Source organism: Manis pentadactyla, chromosome 1 (assembly GCF_030020395.1).
Source record: "Manis pentadactyla isolate mManPen7 chromosome 1, mManPen7.hap1, whole genome shotgun sequence".
Lineage (NCBI taxonomy): Eukaryota > Metazoa > Chordata > Mammalia > Pholidota > Manidae > Manis > Manis pentadactyla.
This window is the reverse complement of record NC_080019.1, coordinates 74,498,743-74,517,968: the sequence shown is the minus strand read 5'-3', so window position 1 is coordinate 74,517,968 and position 19,226 is coordinate 74,498,743. Positions and strand designations below refer to the sequence as shown.

At 50.1% G+C, this 19,226-nt stretch overlaps 1 protein-coding gene across 1 annotated transcript; it reads right to left on the bottom strand.

Annotated features, from left to right (window-relative positions):
* Nucleotides 1–542: 542 nt before the first annotated feature.
* Nucleotides 543–4,327, bottom strand: FOXL2 (forkhead box L2). Its single transcript, XM_036877357.2, has one exon. It carries the CDS (start codon nt 2,450–2,452, stop codon nt 1,319–1,321), a length of 1,134 nt encoding a protein of 377 aa, XP_036733252.1. The 5' UTR covers nt 2,453–4,327; the 3' UTR covers nt 543–1,318.
* Nucleotides 4,328–19,226: the final 14,899 nt, after the last annotated feature.

Sequence of the window (19,226 nt, the reverse complement as noted above, 5' to 3'; positions counted from 1 at the left end):
AAGAACAAAAAAAATTTATTCGGGGAATTGACAGGACAAACAACAACGAACATCAAAACAACAAAAGTGCTCTAGTTCTCTCTAGAAATTTGGTCCTCCCAACGACACACTACAGAACAACCAGGTCTAGGGTTTGCAGGCTGGCAGGCTCCGGGCCACAAGCCCGCCTGGTCCGGCTGCTGCCAGGTTTCACATTTCTCCTGCCCAAGGTAGGAGAAACGTTTGAAAAACAAAAAATCAGGGAGAGGACGAGACGTCCCTGCAGCGTCCGCCAGGCAGACAGGGATCTCCGGGCATTCGGGGCTTGCATCGGAAGATCCGGGGATATTTGTTTTTGATTTGTTTTTTGGTAGGTAGGGGGGAGGCAATCCTACAATTCATAGAGGAAATAATCTTTTACTGAACATATTCTCCTATCTCTCTGAACATAGCTTTTTGAGGGCTGGACAGGAATTCTACTTCAAACCTCTTGGAAGAGAAGATTTTCACGTTTGGCTTTAGCAAACTCCAAGACCACAATACTTCGCTGGTTTTCTTAGTGATTTTTTTTCCTTTAAAAACGCTATTTTTAAAATGTTATCTAAAATAGCCCTCCCGATCTTTTTTTAAAAATAAAGATTAGCCAGCTGCCTGGGCCTGGAGGTGCCCAAAGCGCCAGGATGGAGAGCGGAGGAAAAAAAGCTCCTCTCCGAAGCGGTACACAGTGTAAACGCGGGCGTAGGCCACCAAACTAGGCGGCCCTGGCTCCCAGCTCCGGCAAACCCGTGCCCTACCCAAGCGGCTTCCCAACAGCTCCACGAAGGTACACGGAGCAGACACACTTTCGTGCCTTTCTCGGGCGGCGCGGGTCTCTTTGCTGGCCCAGATCCGCGCTTCTAACCAAGGATTGCGCCGCAGCCGGGCAGAAAAAGCACAGCGCGAGCGCACCGACCTGTGAAAGGAGGCCTAGAGGTCTGCCGACGCCCGGCTGAAACTCGGCCCTGAGCGCTTCCTCTCCACCGTGAATTTTGACATTGGGTGTCCAGCCAGAACGCTGGGACGCCGGGAGGAGACTAGGCCTGCAAAAAGCGCGTGGAGAGGTGGCCTGCAGGCCCGAGGAGCGTAAGGGCAGAGAGGGCAGGGAGGCAAGCACAGAGGGAGAAGCGGAGAAGACAAAGAGGAGAGAGAGGAACCAGGGGAGCGAAAAGGCGCAGAGGTTCCGTGGGCGCTGGCTCAGGAGGCGGCCGCACTGGGCACGCGGTCCGGCTGGCGGCGGTGGCTGAGGCCAAGGCCGGCGTCGCGCGTCCCTGCAACCTCGCATCCAGCGTGCGTTGGACTTTCACAGATCCAGGCGCGAGTGCAGGGCGCTGGTTTTGCTTTCGTGGTCCCAGTAAGAGCAATGCATCATGGCGAGCTCGGGCTGCCGGGCGCAGGCGAACTGCAGACCCGGTGCGTTGGTGGGCGCGGGCGCCGGGGGTGCGGCGGTTGCCGGGCTAGCAGGACTAAGCTGACCCGGGGGCGGTGGGGCGGCCCCGTGGTGCGGCGGTGCTGGCGGAGGTGCGGCGGCCGCGTGCAGATGGTGCGCGTGCGGGTGTGAGTGGGGGTGCGGCGGCGGCGGCGGGGGCGCGGCCGGCGGGCCTCCCAGGCCGTTGTAAGAGTTCACTACTCCGGGAGGCAGCGCCATGCTCTGCACGCGTGAATACGGCCCGTACGAGGCAGTCGGGCCCGCTAGCCCCTTGACCACTGCTGCCGCACCTGGGCTACCCGGGCCCGCGGCTGCAGCCGCCGCCGCCGCCGCCGCTGCGGCCGCCGCCATCTGGCAGGAGGCGTAGGGCATGGGTGAGGGTGGCTGCGGCAGCGGCCACGAGTTGTTGAGGAAGCCGGACTGCAGGTACTTGGGCGGCGCCAGGTAGCCGTAGCCGTCGGCCCCCGCGCCCGCCACCCCGCAGCCGCCCGCGGCCCCTCCGGCCCCAAAGAGCCCCTTGCCAGGCTGGAAATGTGCGGGTGGCGGCCGGAAAGGCCGCTTCATGCGGCGGCGGCGCCTGTAGTTGCCCTTCTCGAACATGTCCTCGCAGGCTGGGTCCAGGGTCCAGTAATTGCCCTTGCGCTCGCCGCCGCCCTCGCGCGGCACCTTGATGAAGCACTCGTTGAGGCTGAGGTTGTGGCGGATGCTATTCTGCCAGCCCTTCTTGTTCTTCTCGTAGAAAGGGAACTTGGCGATAATGTACTGGTAGATGCCGGACAGCGTGAGCCTCTTCTCGGCGCTCTCGCGGATCGCCATGGCGATGAGCGCCACGTACGAGTATGGGGGCTTCTGGGCCGGGTCGGGCTTCTCCGGAGCAGTCCCCGCGCTGCCGCCGCCCTTGCCCGGGCTCGGTGGCGGCGGCGCCTCTGGCTCCTTGGCTGCGCGGCCGCCCTCCGGGGCCAGCAGGGCCCCCGCGGCGTCCTCGGGCTCGGGGTAGCTGGCCATCATGACAAAGCCTGCGCGCGCGGCCGGGCAGCCCCTGCTCCTTTCCCCTGGCGCTGGCGCTGCAGAGTCCGGGCGCACAAGTCCGCTCACCGCCGGGACCCAAACTTCAGGAGACTGCGGATGCCGCCTGCGCTCGCTCGCTCGCAGGCGGCCTCTCGTTTCTCTCCTCTCTTCTTTCCCTTCCCCTGGGGAGCGGCCGGCGGGAGTGGAGCTCAGCCTCTGGCCATGGAAAGTCCGCCCAACCGAGAGGGGCTCTGGCCCCGCCGCCCCTCCCCGCCCAGGCCAGTCCCCGCCTCGGTGGGTTTTCTTTTCTGCGCTTTCCCCCTCCCCCCACCCTCCGGTTTCCCGAGGCACGACCCGCGACTCTGGCGGAGCTGCCTCCTGGAGTCCCTAGTGCGCCAGGAGCCTCGCTCTGTTCTGATTCGTATGGGCTCCGCCGAGTTCCGCTTGCGTCAGGCGCCTTCGCCCCTATAGCGGGGCTGCCAGTCGCGCACGGGCGAGTTCATCTCCAAGTCACTTTTTGTAAACGCCCCGCACAGCCCGGACCGGCCTGCCCCAGCCCAGAGAGCTTTGGCGGCCCGGCGGACAGCCGGCCTCAGGCTCTCACAAGCCCTTGAAATCTGCCGGTGCTCGCTCCGCGAACTGGGCAGGCGGATGCCAAGGGTCCCGGCGGGGTCCGTCCGCACTGGGACGGTGCACGGGGAGCCCGGGCCCTAGCGAGGAAAGGCGCGCCCGCCTCCTCGCAGCTTTCAGGTGAAAGAAAACGAGTCCTTTGCTCTGCGCTCTGCGGCTGTCTTGGGGCTAAACTTCCAGCTCAGGGCTGGGGGGAGGGGCGGGTCGGCGAGAGGGCTGAACGACGGTGGGGTGGAGAGAGCTGCGCGGCGGCTTTGGGAAAATCAGCCTAGAAATGCGTGTCATTGAGTGAAGAAACCTCGGCCTGGTCTAGCACTCGCGCTCTGAGTGCTGGGCGGGGCTGGGGCTGGGGAGAGGATCTCGGGGAAGAGGCGCCCAGGGCCTCCGCCTGAAGCCCATTGGCATTTCCTTGCGCTGCCCCTGGACCTAGAAACCAGACCGCTCCTCAGCATGCATCGGCGTTGTGACCTACGGGTTGCATGCGTGCTTTAACGCCACCAAGTAGACCCCACTCTGCTCCTGAGCCGACATAGGCGTCAATGTTGCCGTGGGACGTTGGAGGACTGTGTTATGTTACGTGCTCTGGTATCGCGTATAGAAGTTACGGAGACGGCCTGTCCTTGAGATACCAGCTGCCCAGGTACACATGTGCTGGTACATAAACACAGGTATGCACACGTACAAGGTATGACATTTGTATTTATGGGGCAAAACACGGTTTATGCTTATGTAATGGTCTATGTGTATCAGGTGTCAGAGTAAACGTGGTTCATGGGTATTGCATCCTTTCTTTTCCTCTCTTCTCTCCCTTCCTCTTTCTGCTTTTTTCCTTCTTTCCTTCCCTTGCCCCTCTTACTTTTCTTTCTTTCAAAATTCCTCCTGCACCCCCTGCCAGTGTGTGTGTTCTACTGCAGACTAGGAGGAAAAACAACAAACTGTAAGGGGGGCACTTCTCCAGATCTCTCTCCTGACAAGACATTTGCTGTGATCTTTCTCCAGGGCTGAGGGGTGACTTCTCATCTACCTTCAGCAGAAGTCTAATTGGAACCCAGTTACATCTCCAAGCACAGAGACTGTCTCAGGGGAAATCAGTGGTGGCAAAAAGGTCAGGTCTGCCTTTTCACAGTCAACTTAGCCTTAACAGAAGTCTGCAATCACAAAGCGTGAAAGAGAAGGCCTGTGTTTTGAGTCCTCATGTCCCAAACTCCCAGGCGCTGAGAGGGCGGGATACTTTGTGGAGGAAGGTGGGCTAAATGGACGTCTTGCAGGTGTGTGATTGGCATGTCTGGCACGGCTGGCCCAGTGCCTGTCACTACCACCTTCTCAGGGCTGCCCAGTCTCTGAGGAGGTCTGGGGAACCCTTAGAAGCCTGTGAAAGAGAAGCATCCACAGGCCATCTGTGTGTGCTGCCTGTTTCCTACTCAGGCCTCTGATTTGCATTCTGAGATGAAAGGAAAGGAGGACGGGGTAGCGGGGCTCTCTGGAATTCGGCATTTTGAAGATGACTCCAGAGAGGTCAGCAGGGCAGCCTGGCCTGGCCACCATTGGTAAGGGAACAGGGCTTTTCTAAACTCAACTCGGTAAATACCCTCCTCCACTCACCACTGAAAATACCTCTGAGGAGCTTGGTTATTTTTTCCCACTGCTCCCAACAAACACTGGAGCAATCAGCACTTCTTCAGGACCTCAGTGACTGCTTCCAGAGCAGGAGTGCAGGACTTCTTCCTCACCCCCATCCATGCCCAGGCTATGGGTAGGAGTGGCATGAGTTGGGCTTGGGATTTCTGCAGATTGACCCCAGGGCCCATCATCCCCCAGGCCCTAGGCAGCGGGGAGAGCAGCTGGGGCTGGCTCCACCCAGGCCAGGGCTGGGGGGTGAGCTCGCTTCTTTCTTCTGACCACCCAGGCTGGCTCTCTGTCTCTCTCTCCTCCTCGCAGGCATTTCCGCTGCTGGCCTGCAGCAGCCAGGTGTAACAGCATTGTTGTGTGTGTCATCACTTCCCCGAATTCCAAACACAGCTCCCTTTTCAGCCTTTAAGGAGTGTGTGTGTGTGTGTGTGTGTGTGTGTGTGTGTGTGTGTGTGTGTGTGTGTGTGTGTGTGTGTGTGTGTGTGTGTGTGTGTGTGTGTGTGTGTGTGTGTGTGTGTGTGTGTGTGTGTGTGTCTCTCCTGGTATTGATCTCTCCAGAAAACGGTGGGGTACCCCTTGGTTTACGTCTCAACTCTCCTGGGCAGGCTGCGCGGGGCTCCGCTTCCTGGCGAGGTCAGGATCCCGTCCGGCACGGCCGACTTTACCGAGCTTGGGGCCCCAGGGCCGTGCCCTTCCCCGCGGCATTGCGGCGACGCAGGGCCCCAGCTCGGTGACCTTGGGGCGGTGCCCACCTCGTAGGGCCGGGCGCAGCTCCCAGACTCTCCGGCCCTGGTTTCCCAGGGGCCCGCGGCGGCAGCTCCGGCGCCTCCGGCGCCTCCCGCGGGTCTTCCCTCCCGAGCGCTGCCCGCGACGCGGTGTCAGAGACCCGCCGACGGAGCGCGGCCTCGGCTCCCGCGCCTGCCAGGCCCCGACGCCGGCGCGAGCAATTCGCTCGGTGAACTGATGCACGGAGACGCCTCTCCTCCCCTCCGGGAATCCGGCGACAGCCGCTGAGGGGGCCAGCGCCTCGGCATCCGGGCGGCCAGGCCCTGCTGGGTGAGGGCCCTGAGGCACGCAGGCTTCCCTGGCACCGCTCGGTTCATCCAGGACCCTGGTCCCCGTTCCTGGCGGGGACCTGAAATACCCGCTTTCCGCTTCCCGCGGGAAAGACCAGCCAAGCCCGCTGCTCCTTGTGGGTAGGGCCTCGGGCGCGCACGGCGGTCAAGGGAAGCTGGAATGTGTTTATTAGTCCATCCCCCACATGGCTCCGCACCTCAACCACTGTCAGCACTACCGCTGGCTCCCCCCAGCCCATGGACTCCAGGTCCCTCCACTCAGGTCACAGTCCTCCATGCACTTCTCTCTCAGTCAACTCCGGATTCCGCCAGTTCTTCATTTCCCCACTACTCTCTCACATTCACCTGTTACATGCATAATTCAGATCCTGCACATTTTGCTGGAAAACTTGTCAATCTGATGCCACGGCTCTAAGCCTCTTCACACACTCACACACCCAGCTGTCTTATGACACAGAGTGACTTCTTGGCTCCATGTTTTGCAAATCTGACTCCCAGAAGCCTGTTGATTCTGATGTCCTTGGCCTGTGGTTAGTGTGACTGGGCTGCCACCTGGATGTTCCCATGGGGAGGTGGCTGCTCAGAGTTCTTTGAGAAGCTCAGGTGCAGAGCATACCCTTGATGCACTTTAACACACACAGGCCGCTCTCACAGGCTTCGTCTCAGTTTTGCAGCTGGGCTTCTGTCTGCACTGACAGGCTGCAGCCTGAGAGGTTGCGTGGTTCTTGTGCACACACCCACACAGTGTCAGGCCCCAGGCCAGCCAGTATTATTCTGCCTCTTTGGGATTAGCAGAGTTACTTACCCAAGTATGTGCTTGGGAGAGAGAGTGAGAGAGTAGGAAAGAGGAAGGAGAGGAAGAGGGGGAGAGGGAGGGGAGGAGAAGCCTACCCATCTACCCATTCTGGGGAAGAACTCACAGATGAGAGCTGTTTCCAGTTGTAAATATTTTATTGAATGTCTCCATGAGTGGCTGGGCTGGGAGGCAGCAGGCCAGAGTTCTCATCTCCTCCTTACATCACTAATGTGGGGCATCCAGTCCCCTAGTACTTCTTTGCCTCAAGGAGTGTGTGCCCTACTATCTACCAGACAGTTGGAGGCCTTTCCCCTGGTTGAGCCAAACTCAGGAAGGCAGAGGGTGCTGGTTCCTGGGTCAAGTGAGGACCTCCCCCTCCGAAGATCTCTGAGATGTGCCCAGAAAGAGAATTCTGGGGTGGCAGGAACTGCTGACCAGCTTCCTCTGGTATCCCATGGCCATGACTTCCATGGCCCAAAGACACTTTGTTCAGCCCTGGATAATAAGTATCCAGCCACTATGCCCCAGTGCATGCTTGCAAATGTGATGTGTTACTGTTTAAAGTTGCCCTGTTGCCTTTCTCCACACCTGGAGACTATAAGCCTTGATGGGCAGACACTCTGGACTCTGCTTCTCATTCAGTGCTTCCCACTCGGATGGGTTAAATGCATTCTATTGGAATTGGGAAATGGCTCCAGTACACAGAGAGAATTGAGAGATGCTGCTTTCCTTGTAAGCTAGAATTTGCAAGAAAGATACTGCAGGTGGGAAAAAGTGGCTGGGCCATAGAGGGCCAGCCCAGGATCCAAAATTATCTGCCATTTGGGGCTCTCTGTTTATTAAGGCTGCACAGCCAGCCATGCTGTGAACCTTAGGCAAGGATACAGGACACTTTTCTGGTTCCCTGATCATGGTGAGGCTCTGTCTGAAACATTTAAACTGAAGTTTACTAGAAATAGGCCTCTGCATCTATGGCAGCTGTCTTGCAAGGGAAGGCCTGCTGTCTGGAGCCCCAAGCAGGTCTATGAGGGGATATCTGAGAGTCCTTCCCCTTTGTCCTCATTCTTAGCTCAAGTTTTTCTCCACAAATGGGCACCAGCTGAACAGCCTCCATGGAGGAGGGCAGTTTTAGGTGCCTAGCTTTGATGAAGTCCAGGGAGTAGGGCTGACTTTTGTGTTTTGCATTACTGGCCTTCTGAAGAAGATGTGTGTGTGTGTGTGTGTGTGTGTGTGTGTGTGTGTATGCTGTATAACTTACATATGGTAAACAATATAGATCTTAAGTGCACAGCTTGATGTATTTTTTTTATTAAGTTATCATTGATATACATTCCTATGAAGGTTTCACAAGAAAAACAATAGGGTTGCTACATTCACTGATATTATCGAGTCCCCCTCATTGCAGTCACTGTCCATCAGTGTAGTACAGCTTGATGTATTTTTACATATAATATCCTATGTATCCACCAACCTGATCATGGTATGCAATGTTAACATTTCTGTTGCCTTAGAAGTTCTCATTTCTTTTCCTTCTCAATTTCTACTCTTGGAGGTAACCTGTATTATGATTTCTCTCACCATAGATTAACTTTGCCTGCTTTGAGCTTCACATGAGTGGGGTATATAATATGTATTCTTTTGTGTCTGGTTTCTTCTGCAGGACATGTTTTTGATAATAATTCATCTTGCTACATTTATCAGATATTCATTTCTCTTTATTGCCATGTAATATCCACAACTTGCTTATCCTTTCACTTATTGTTGGACATTTATGTTGTTTCTGGTTTTGAGATATCATAAATAAAGCTCTGTCAACATTTTTGTGCATGTCTTTTTGTGATGGGCATTTCATTACTCATGAGTGAATACCTAGGAGGGTAGGCATATGTTTAGCTTTAGAAGATACTGCCAAACAGTTTTCCAAAATAGAAGAACAAACTACAGACCTGCTATGACAGGGCTTTTCCTCCCAGGTGGTATTCTCTAAAGACTGCTGTGTACCTTCAGTTATTATCATTATCAGTATAAAGGAATAAAAGAGCTATCCTTTATTAAGCACTTATTTTTTATTTTTATTTTTAAGTAAGGTATTATTGATATATAATCTTATGAAGGTTTCACATGGGCAACATTGTGGTTTCAACATTCACTCATATTATCAAGCCCCCCACCCCCACCCCATCGCAGTCACTAACTATCAGTGCACTAAGACGCTATAGAGTCACTACTTCTCTTCTCCATTAAGCACTTGTTTTTGAGCCATGGACTTTACATGCATTTCTCGCATTTCATTTTTATGACAAACCTAAGGAGTTGGTACTATTCCCATTTTATAGATGAAGAAGCTGAGGCTTAGAGAAGTGAAATACCTTGCTGAAGGCCTCTAGTCCATAAGTGACAGTTTGACTTTGGAGGCCTGAGTTTCACCTCTGCATATGTGTGCCTATTTGTCCCTGAAAGCTCAGGAAGTCCTTCCTTCCATTTGACCAAAGCTAGCTGTTATTTATGAGACCATTTCCTACAACCTCTGGTCCTCCCCACATACACTATCACACAGGCTGAGATCTGTGTCCACACGCATGTGCACCCAAGCTTTCTCACAGCCAGGCACGTTCACTGTGAAGAAGGGGATGGGGGCCAATTCGGTGAAAACCTCAAAGCTTTCCAAGCTCTGGTCTCAGCAACCAGATGATGGTCTTCCTCTCAGGAAACATTCAGAAGAATAGGATTAGGGACAAATCTGTTTCTGGATGCTGCAGAGAAGACTTCAGAGGCCATTCTCCCAGGGAAGAGAAGGGCATTTGGTCCTCCTCCCAACAAGTGCCTAACCATGCTGCTTTCGGGGCATCGTCCTGGGGCACCCCTTCATCCTCAGGGTTCATCTGGGGATATTCACCTTCTCCTAGAAGGAGATGGTTGCCTGGAGATACTGCACCTTGCTTGGGAAAGTGGTTAGTGGGGAGGGTTTATGTGGTGCAAGCAGGAAGAAAGCACCAAGTCTGGAGATCTGTGCTTCTGGCCAAAGTGCTGGACCAGCCCTGCAGGGAATGGTCAGTCTGAGAAGGAGAGTGAACAGCCCTCTCAGGACTGTGTCCTGAGGGCATCATTGCCAAGGTGTCCAAGCCCCTGGGCTTGACTGAGGGGAGTGTGCTGCCCCTGTGGGTGGCGGTGATATGCGGCCTCCTCTCTCTGTGCAGCTGGCCTCAGGCCTCCTTTTAGACTAATTGAGGCCTTGCTGGGCTCTGGGTTTGCAATTGGGAATAATTGCTGACAGGCTGCTGTGGTGGCACAAGCAGGCTTTTGTTGGGGAAATAGTGGTCAGGATTTTGGGGCTTTGGGTGGGAACAGTCCAGGATTCTGGTGTGTTCTGTTCCAGGTACTTCTTGGCCCTAGCCTTTTGCTAGAAGACAGCACTTCTGAGGAATGGGGACTGGCAGGATGTCTCAACAGGAAAGGAACAGCTCCTGAGGGGGATGGGAACTCAGGTCCAGAAATCTACGAGGTCACCTCTGGGTCACAGATGGCACAGAGGTCCTGGTACTGTCATTGATGCACACTCCCTACAGGCTGGGAGGCACTATGGTGGAGTGGTTAGCACAGACCTCTGTCCTAATTCTTGCAAATATCAGCCTGGGAAATTATGGAACCATGCTGTGCATCAAAGTTTGTAGAACTTTATCATTTTCTGAATACGTAATGTATTCACATATGCCAAAATTTAAAATATAGAAAGCTTGCCGTGAAAAGTCTTCTCCCAGATCACCTTTCTCACAGGAATCCAGTGACCTGGTTTCATGCATATCCTTCCAGACATATTTTAGGACTATACAAACATATGTATATATATTCTCCTGCCCTCTCTCACTTTCTGCACATGGCAACATCTAATGCACAGTGTTCTGTACCCTAGAAAATTTTCCATATTAGAGCTGCATGGTATTAGGTTCTTTCCAATCTTTTGCTTTTGTAAACAATACTGTTGTGTATAGTCTTGTATACATCTAATTTTGTAGTGTGTGCATATATCCATAAAAAAGAAATTCTAGAAGTGAAGAGGTGGGTCAAAGGGTATATGCATTTGTAACTTTGATAGATGTTACCAGGTTGCCCTTCTTATAGAATGAATCAGCCCACACTCCACCAGATGTGTGAAGGATTCCTGTTTCTCTGCAGCCTCACTAACACACCTTTTAAAAAAAGAAACGTATCTTAGAGATATAATTAGAGACCCCTTTGTACCCTTCCTTGACTCCTCTCTTTTCTTGTCCCTCTTGAGGAGGTAAATTTGGTGCTTACTAGTCCTATAGCTGTTTTTATACTTGTACTACATGTATATCCATGCCAGGCAATACTTAGTACTGTTTAATGTTTCCTAACTACATAAATGGTATCCTGCTGTTGCAGAAAGACACGTGCTAGCTTTTTCATTCAACCTTATGTTTGTGAAAAGTTCCTGGTTGATACACAAAGACAAGCTCCGTTCATTTTCACTGTGTTGCACCATTCTATTGTATGAACACACCGCAGTTTATTTATCCACGTTCCTATTGAGGGACACTGGGATTGTTTCCTATTCTTTACTGTTACCAATAGTCTTGTTATGTACCTTCTTATATATGCTAATGCTCATGTGCTCCAGTTTAGTAGGAGGTGGGACACTGGATCAACGGGTAGAGACATCTTGAACTTTACTAGTTAATGCTGAATAGACCCCTGCTTCTTCATCTGTAAAGCAGAGAGAATGATGCCTGTACTCTGGGAAGTCAGTGTCAGTGAGTGAGGTGGATGGTGGAGTGGGAGACAATGTGGGCTGGGATTTCAGCAGATCTAGATTGAAATCCTGGCTTTGCAACTTACTTGCTGTGTGACCTTGGGCCTGTTATCTAGCCTCTCTGTGCTTCAGTTCCCTCATATGCAAAACACTAATGGTAGTGTCTAGGAGGTTCCTGAGATTAAGATTCTGTGTGAAAAGTAGCATGGAGTTTTGGCAGAGAATAAGCACTAAAAAACCCCAGCAATTTTTATTATTAATATTATTATTATGTCTTTTATCTCTTTTTCTCTTAACCTGTTATTTTGGCACATTTCAAACCTATAAAATAGGAGAGAGAATAGAACAATGGATCCTCATCTGGGTTCCTCTATATGCCACTGATTCTTTACCAATGAAATTCACTCTTTCCCAGTGAGATTCTTCTGAAACCAATTTCAGACATCGTATCTATTACTTCACTTATAAATATGAACTTATATTCTTAAAATATAAGTACTTAAAAAAGCATAGCCAACATGCTCTCATCATACCTAAAAACTGAGAGAGATTTTTTAGTATATCAAATACACAGTTAATGTTCAGGTTTTCTCAATAGCCCCAAAACATTTTACAGTTGGTTTGTTTGAGTCAGGATCCAAACAAGATCCACACATTACATTTGGCTTATATATCTCTTTAGTCCCTTCTAACCTGTAGATCTCTCTCCTCTCTCTCTCTTTTCTCTTCTTGTAATATATCTGTTAAAAACAGTGGCCCATTTGTCCTACAGAGTTCCTCACAGCCTAGATTTTGCTGATTGCATCTCTGTGGCATCATTTAACATTTAATATATTTCCTTGCACTAGCAGATCTAGAGGCTTGTTTAGATTAGGTCTGGTATTTTGGCAAGGATACTTCTCAAGCAGTGCTGCATAATTCCATCAGCAGACACTGATTCTGGTTTTTACTCTTTGTATTTTAACAGCTATTGATGATCGCTGTCTAGAGCCATTATTTGTTAGGGTTCATTAGCAAAATGGTAATATTCTATTTTGTCATTTCTTCTTTATTGATTAACTGGACTCTTCCATAAAGAGAAACTTCTCCTTATCAACCATTTGACTACACTGAGGTAGAGTCCTCAAAGGACAGAGAGGACGAATGATGGATTCTCCTTATATTGAGTGACAATGACAGCAGAACTCCAGGTGATCATTTAGGAAATGGATGATTTTGTGGGTCCTGATATTAGGCAGTATCTCCCACCCAGAGAAAAGAAGAAAAGAAAGAACAAATGAACAATGGCACCAATACCCCAATCACATCCTTCAGTTCTTCACACCTATTTGTTGGACCCCTCTTCTGTGCAATGGCTATTCTGGGTGTGGGGGTGTGGAGGGGAGCAGTGAATGATTTCTGGCCACAGAAAGCTCCAGGTGACAAGTACGCAATCTGAACACAGTTCCCTCGGCCCAAGACACCGGTACCATAGGAGGCAAGAGGAAGAAAGGAGGGGTTCCTGGCTAGGTAATCTGGGAAAGCAGGGCAGTAAAGGTCCGGTCCCCTAGGAGAGGCCACAGTAGAGCTGAGCTGCTCACCAAGGCCACTGCAGGTGCTGGGGACCAGACAGCTGCAGGTCGTTGCTTTCATCAAAAGGCACTTTCAGCTGGGTATCTATTAGGTGTCCAGGTACATGCCAAATGCTCTAGTGGGCATAAGTAAAGACCTAGTTTCTGCCCTGAAGAATTTTCTTCAGTCTGATTAGGAAGAAACACAACATACACTTGACCACAATAGATCAGTAAGCACTGGGTGTAATTCAACAGACTTTCCATAAGTGTTTACCCTGCATACCAGAAGCAGGGCTATGAAGGCGAGTTGGACATGTCCCTACCTTCTACAGGCCATTTGGCCAACTTGACATGTCCGTGTTCTGGGTGTTCAGTGTTCCTGTACTTCCCTCCTTCCTCCCCAAACTAGAGGTACATCCTTGGTCGTGTGGACTTTCAGTCTGCCCTACATGGGCATGGAAAGGCAACCCACCTATCTGCATCTTCTCAGCTGCTTGCTGTTCATCCTTCAAGTCAGTTCAAGAGTCATCTCCTCTTAGAGGTCTTGCCTGGCTTAATCCTCTACATCAGCTGGCTGGAATGGGTGTTCGAGTTCCTGTGACACCTTGTCTGTGCTTCCTTCTATCTCAGCAATTATTACCCTCTGCTGTAATTTATTATTGATTTGTCTATCTCCTTCTACTAGGCTGTGAACTCCATGAGGGAAGTGGCTGTGTTCTTACCATCTTTGTATTCTTAGTGCTCATGTATCTGTTTTTGGCAGAAAATGTTTGTTGAATGAATGTCTAGGTTCCATATTTAGTGCTGCTTTTAGGTGAAGATTTAGTCTGAGAAAAGACTAGACATTCAGATGGCATTAGTCATTGACACTTGAGTATGAACCGGTCTGGGATTGCATTACAGTCCTGTGAGAGGTAGATAACGGGAGTGGGAGGGAATCTAGGACAAGTGTTAGGGATCCACATGTATAGGTTCGTGGGTAGTGAATGCATGAAGAAGAGGGGAATTCAGGATGGGAGAGGGTCCAGAAAAATCTCTGAGGCAAAGCCTGGGGCAGTCTCTTCAGACTTTTTAGGGGAGAGGAAGGCAGACACAGCTTCCGGGTGTTTCAGGCCCGACTGGTGCCCAGGGGGCAGGGCGCTGTCCCACCGTGAGTCCCTCTGCCGGAAACACGGCTCATTCCAGCGTGGGGCGCTCCCTCGCTTTGTACCGCGCCACCCCCCCGCCGAGGCCCTTGGGAAGCGGCAGAGGCCCGACGGGTGTTATCTTTCCGTGCCCCGCGCAGGAAGCCCGCAGGGAGACGGAACCCAGCACGCTTTGCCTCCCCGCCCAGGCTTGGCGCGTGGGCGCAGACGCGCGCACCCAGAGCGGCCCCAGCGGGCTGCGGGGTCCTGCAAATCGTGCCTCGCCATTTCCATCCTCTTGATGCTCTCAGCTAGCCCCACGGCCGCTGGCTTTCCCGCGCAGTAAGACCCTTAGTCTCCCACTGTTCTGTCTGCGGAGCCTTGCGTCGGATGCCCTTCCCAGCAAAGAGTAAAGGATCGTCCTGAGACTGCAGCTTCGCTGTGGCCGCTTCCGGAGACTTTTTAACGGGCTTTTAAGGCCCAAAGAAGGAGTAGCCAAGGTGTTCTTAGGTAGTGGCGACACTGGAGACGAAGTCCAGATGGAGGAACTCCTTGCTTGGGGATGGCTGGCACTTCATTAAGGACAGGCGGGACTGCACGGCCCTAATTTTTTATGAGAAATGGGTTCCTGGGGGTTCTGGGGGTGGGCAGAGGCTTCTGGGACATTATTTATATGTCAAGGGATGGTCTTTCCTTTATCGGAATTGTATATGAGTAGAGAACACAATCACGGAGGCTTGGGTGTACACGATGTACACAATTGTACATACATTCTGCCCACACATGTGTGTGTGTGCCTTCATTTGTGTGCAGGATGTGTTCTCACACACACACACACACACACAAAACCTTTTCTCTCGAGGTCGGGTGTTAGGAAATTTGCCCATATAGATTGCCTCTATATGGCAGGTTATGCTCACTAAACACTTTTTGACATGTCTCCATTTTTTTAGGTTTGGGAAGGGGATAATTTTAAGATCCCACCAGATTTTCTTTGGTTCCTGGGGTTTTGGGGAAAATTTTTTTGCAAACTTTATATGAGCCATCTGGGAGGAGGCAGCTTCTACTATGTGAGTTTTCTTGAGACCGCTGCCCCCAAGGACTTCCTTTAGGTACCACTCTATGGTTGGTAGAATTTGCCATTCATTTATTCTTGCATTCAAGTGAACATATCTGGGCACCACCTCTGTATACTGGCCTGGGAATCTGGAGAAGAAGGCTTTGTTCTTGCCAGTGGGGGAGTACAGTTTAGTGGTAAACAGAGAAATTCACTTATGGATGGTAAGTATGGTGATGGGGGAAGGTTGAGACTGTGGAAGTGTGGGGGAGGTCTTCCTGAAGGAGGTGATGCTGGGGCTAAGTTTTGAGGGATGAGAAAGAGCCAGGGGAGGTGTGGGGAAGGCATTTCAGTAAGAGGCAGCATGTGTGTAAAGGCCTAGAGCTGACGGAAGGAGTGGTGCTCTTAGGGGACCACCAATGGCTGGGGGTTAGCATAGCCTGGTATGGGTGAGGGGTGGCAGTGGTGGGCAGTGAGGCTGGACCAGCTGACAAGGCACAGCCACTGAGGGCCTAGGATGCTTCTCTGAGGGACTTGAACTTTATTCTGAGGCCAATTCAGGTGTCAGATGGGAGTGGAATGCAGGGTTTGTGTGTTAGGAAGGTGATTCTGGTCGCAGTGTGGTAGTTGGGTGGAGAGCGCCATGCCCGCGGTGCACAGAGTCCAGGCGAGACATGATGGGCCTGCATGGGCGGGGCGAGGAGAAAAGCACACACTTTGAGAGACATGTAAGATGTGACATCTGTGAGACTTGATGCCTGACGAGGATAGGAGTGAACAGCTCCCAGGTTTCTGACTTGGTCAGTAAGGCATATAGGATTTGGCTATTCCTTATGACATTAGACGGGGAATGCTGGAGGTGCATGTTTCTTGGGTAAGAGGATTATCTGTACAAAACATGTGTTTGAGGTGCTCGAGGGGCATCCAGGTGGAGATGTCTGGGCATGCATACCTGGACTCAGGAGACAGGATCAGGAGTCGTTAGCCTCTAGATGGGACAGGATGAAGTCACCCAGGCAGGATGTGCAGAGAGAGACAGGAGAACATTAAAGGAGAGAGATGGGTAGAGTTGGGGGCCCTGTAAAATGACTGAGTAGGAGCAGCCAAAGAAGCGGGTGGTAACCAAGAGTGGGCTGTGTTTGGAAGCCTTGGGAAGACAGCAGTCAGGGCCTACTCAGGACATCCCCTCACACCTGTCTTTCCAGGCCTGGGGTGCTTTGCCCCTTGGGGAGTGATTGGTATTTTAGTGGTGATGAAGTGTCTCTGGTGGTGAAAATTCAGATGTTGGACTAGACTCTTGTGGGACACAGGTGAGGGTTTGTTATGTGCTTTAAATATTCATTGTTACTATTTATGCCACTCTTACTAGGTGTTGGCTACTTTACATGCTTTATTTCATTTAATCTTCAAGCAACTCTTTTCAGATAGATATTATTTTCTCCACTTTACAAATGAGGAAACTGTGGCCCAGAAAGATTGTCTTGTCCAGGGTTACACACCTAGTTAGAACTGGAGCTGGGATGTGGTGTCAGGTCCTTTTGCTTCACATAGCCCAAGGTTTTTTTTTCTCATTTCTTTTACTGCTCTGTGTTTTTTTTCTTAGCACACATTCAGTGGTGGCTGCCTCCTGGATTGGCTTCTGAGTGTGGTCTGGCTTGCCTACACCCTCCAGGCCCCCAGACCACAGGGACTTCAGAGGAGGCTTGTATCCCAGATTAGTCCTAAAGACAACATGTGCCTGAAGAAGAAAGAGGAGGTCTAGGCCCAGCCGAGTCCTGTGATGGGAAGGGCTTCCCGAGAATCAGTGGGGAACTTCCTCCTGGGAAAGCCATGAGAGGGGCAGTTCCTCTCCTGGGCCAGGCAGCAGGGAGTCAGGGCCCCAGCTGTTTCTGCTCAGCCACCGGCAGTCCTGAGCGCCCACCGGAGACAGGAGGCCCTGCCTGCTCACTGCTCATTGTCCCAGCACCACAGTGCCACTTCCCATGCGCCTCCTGTTTATACAGGAAGCCCCTGCTCTGGGATGCCACCTCCCTCTCCTGACGGCTGGCTACAAGCTTTAATTCCTCACAGTCAGCCTCGGTGAGTGAGGACTACAGTAAGTGATCACTGCTCAGTGACTTTAAGAATTAATACAGCAGAGTGGGTAAAAGCACAGTCTTTCTGTATGGCTGCCCTGGATTTGAATCTGGTCACCCATTAGCTGTATGACCTCGGGCATTTGTACCAACTCTATGAGTGCAGGTTCCTCCTCTACAAGATAGGAATATTATTTTTACCTATTTCACAGATTTGATGCAAGGATAAATAAAATACAAAGTAAAGTGCCTGAAACATAGTATATTGCTCAATAAATTATAGATCTCGTTGTTGTTACTTGTTCTTAACCTTCCACTTTTAGTTGCACCAAATTTCAGCTGTGTTCCAGTTGCAGGTGATAGTTTTAAAATATGGCCTCCAAATTCCGTGACACTCCTCCCATTGAGAGGTAGGGTCTGTGTCCCCGCCCCTTGAATCTGGGTAAGGCTTGTGACTATCTTGACGAATATGGTACAGTGGAAATGACACTGTGTGACTTCCCAGGCTTTGTTTTGGTTCCTGAAACACTTATACTTGGAGCTCTGAGTCACCATGTAAGACTAACCACTCCGGAGTCTCGCAGGCAGTGAGGATTGTTCTTGGATGATGCCAGAAGAGGGGTGGGAATAATTTTTTCCAGTCCAGTAAAATCTATTAAATGGAGTTTCAAAATGGTAGGCAGAACTCAAATTGGAATGTCCTCCTTCACCAACAGTAGATGGCAAGAATTGAAAAGGTAAAATAATAAATGCACTTAAATTATGAAGGGGTGCTCTTGGTAGACCCAAAATGATGAAAAATTCCTGGAATAAAGAAGTAAATGGAATGTGACAATCATAAGCTGAAGTGCTCCTGAGTTCATGCCCAAAACATATGCAGAATTATATCTCAATAGAGATGCACATAATCAAGAATTACCATCTACTAAATATTTGCCAAGCAGTTAGTATGTGCTAAGCCTTTGTCACTACTGTGTATTTTTACAATCAATGCTTATTTAGAATTACCTACATGTTTGCCTTTTCTTTTCTCACCCATTCTTTCCTTCTTAGTTCAGCTTCCTTCTTCTTTAAGTATATAGTTTTATAGTGCGTACACCAAAAGTATGTGAATAGTCTTTGCTGAAATTAAACATTTTTTTCATTCTCCCTCTTAAATGTTAATATAGGTGGATATAGAACACTGAAGTTAACAGCTATTTTTCCTTAGCACATGGAAGAGAAGACACTTGGAATGTTCTACTATTTTCTGGCATCTGTAGTTTCTGTTGAGACATCTGTGGTAAGCGCAGTTGTTCCTTTGTAGGTAATGTATCTATTCTTTCTAGTTGTTTTTAAGATTTTAATTTGGTGTTCTGCAATTTTAATATGATATGTATAGGCATGGAATTATTTTTATATAATCTGGGGATTGGCGTAATTCTTCCTTATGAAGAGTCATATTTTTCATCATTGTTGCAAACTCTTTTAATAGTATTGAGAATATCTTTTAATATTACCTCTTCCCCATTCTTTTTATTCTTTCCTGTTAAACATTTGTTGGGTCATCTCTTTAATTATCTTTCATACTTTCCATTGCTTTATCTCTCTGCAGTCTTATGGGTGATTTCCTCATAGTTGTTTTTTATTTCAGTAATTCTCTTTTCAGCTCCATCTAACCTACAATTTTGCCCATCCATTAAAATTTTAATTTTGGTGACTCTATTTTTTCATTTCCAGAACTTTCATTGTTCTTTAAAAAAACATGCATAATATTTCATTATGGTTTCTGTTTCTTCTCTTTTTCTCTTCTATTATTTTAAATATATTTATTTTATAGTCTTTCAGTGTGTTCAGTTATCAGAAGCTCTTGGAATGCCATTTCTCCCATTTGTTGTATCTGAAAACTTGCTCGTGGTAACTTTTTCTTTGTATGGTTTGCCAATTTCATTGGTGATTTCTTTCCCTGTAGGAATTCTAGATTGCCTGAGTTGCAGGAATGACCCACCAGAGAGGTATTTTGGTTTTGCCAGGTGCCCTGGAGATATCACCAGCTTGGGATGTATTTTTTGTTTATTTGTTAA

Bases quoted from the DNA above. Each gene is read 5' to 3' on its own strand.
- FOXL2 (XM_036877357.2), bottom strand. From the start codon at position 2,452: ATGATGGCCAGCTACCCCGAGCCCGAGGACGCCGCGGGGGCCCTGCTG.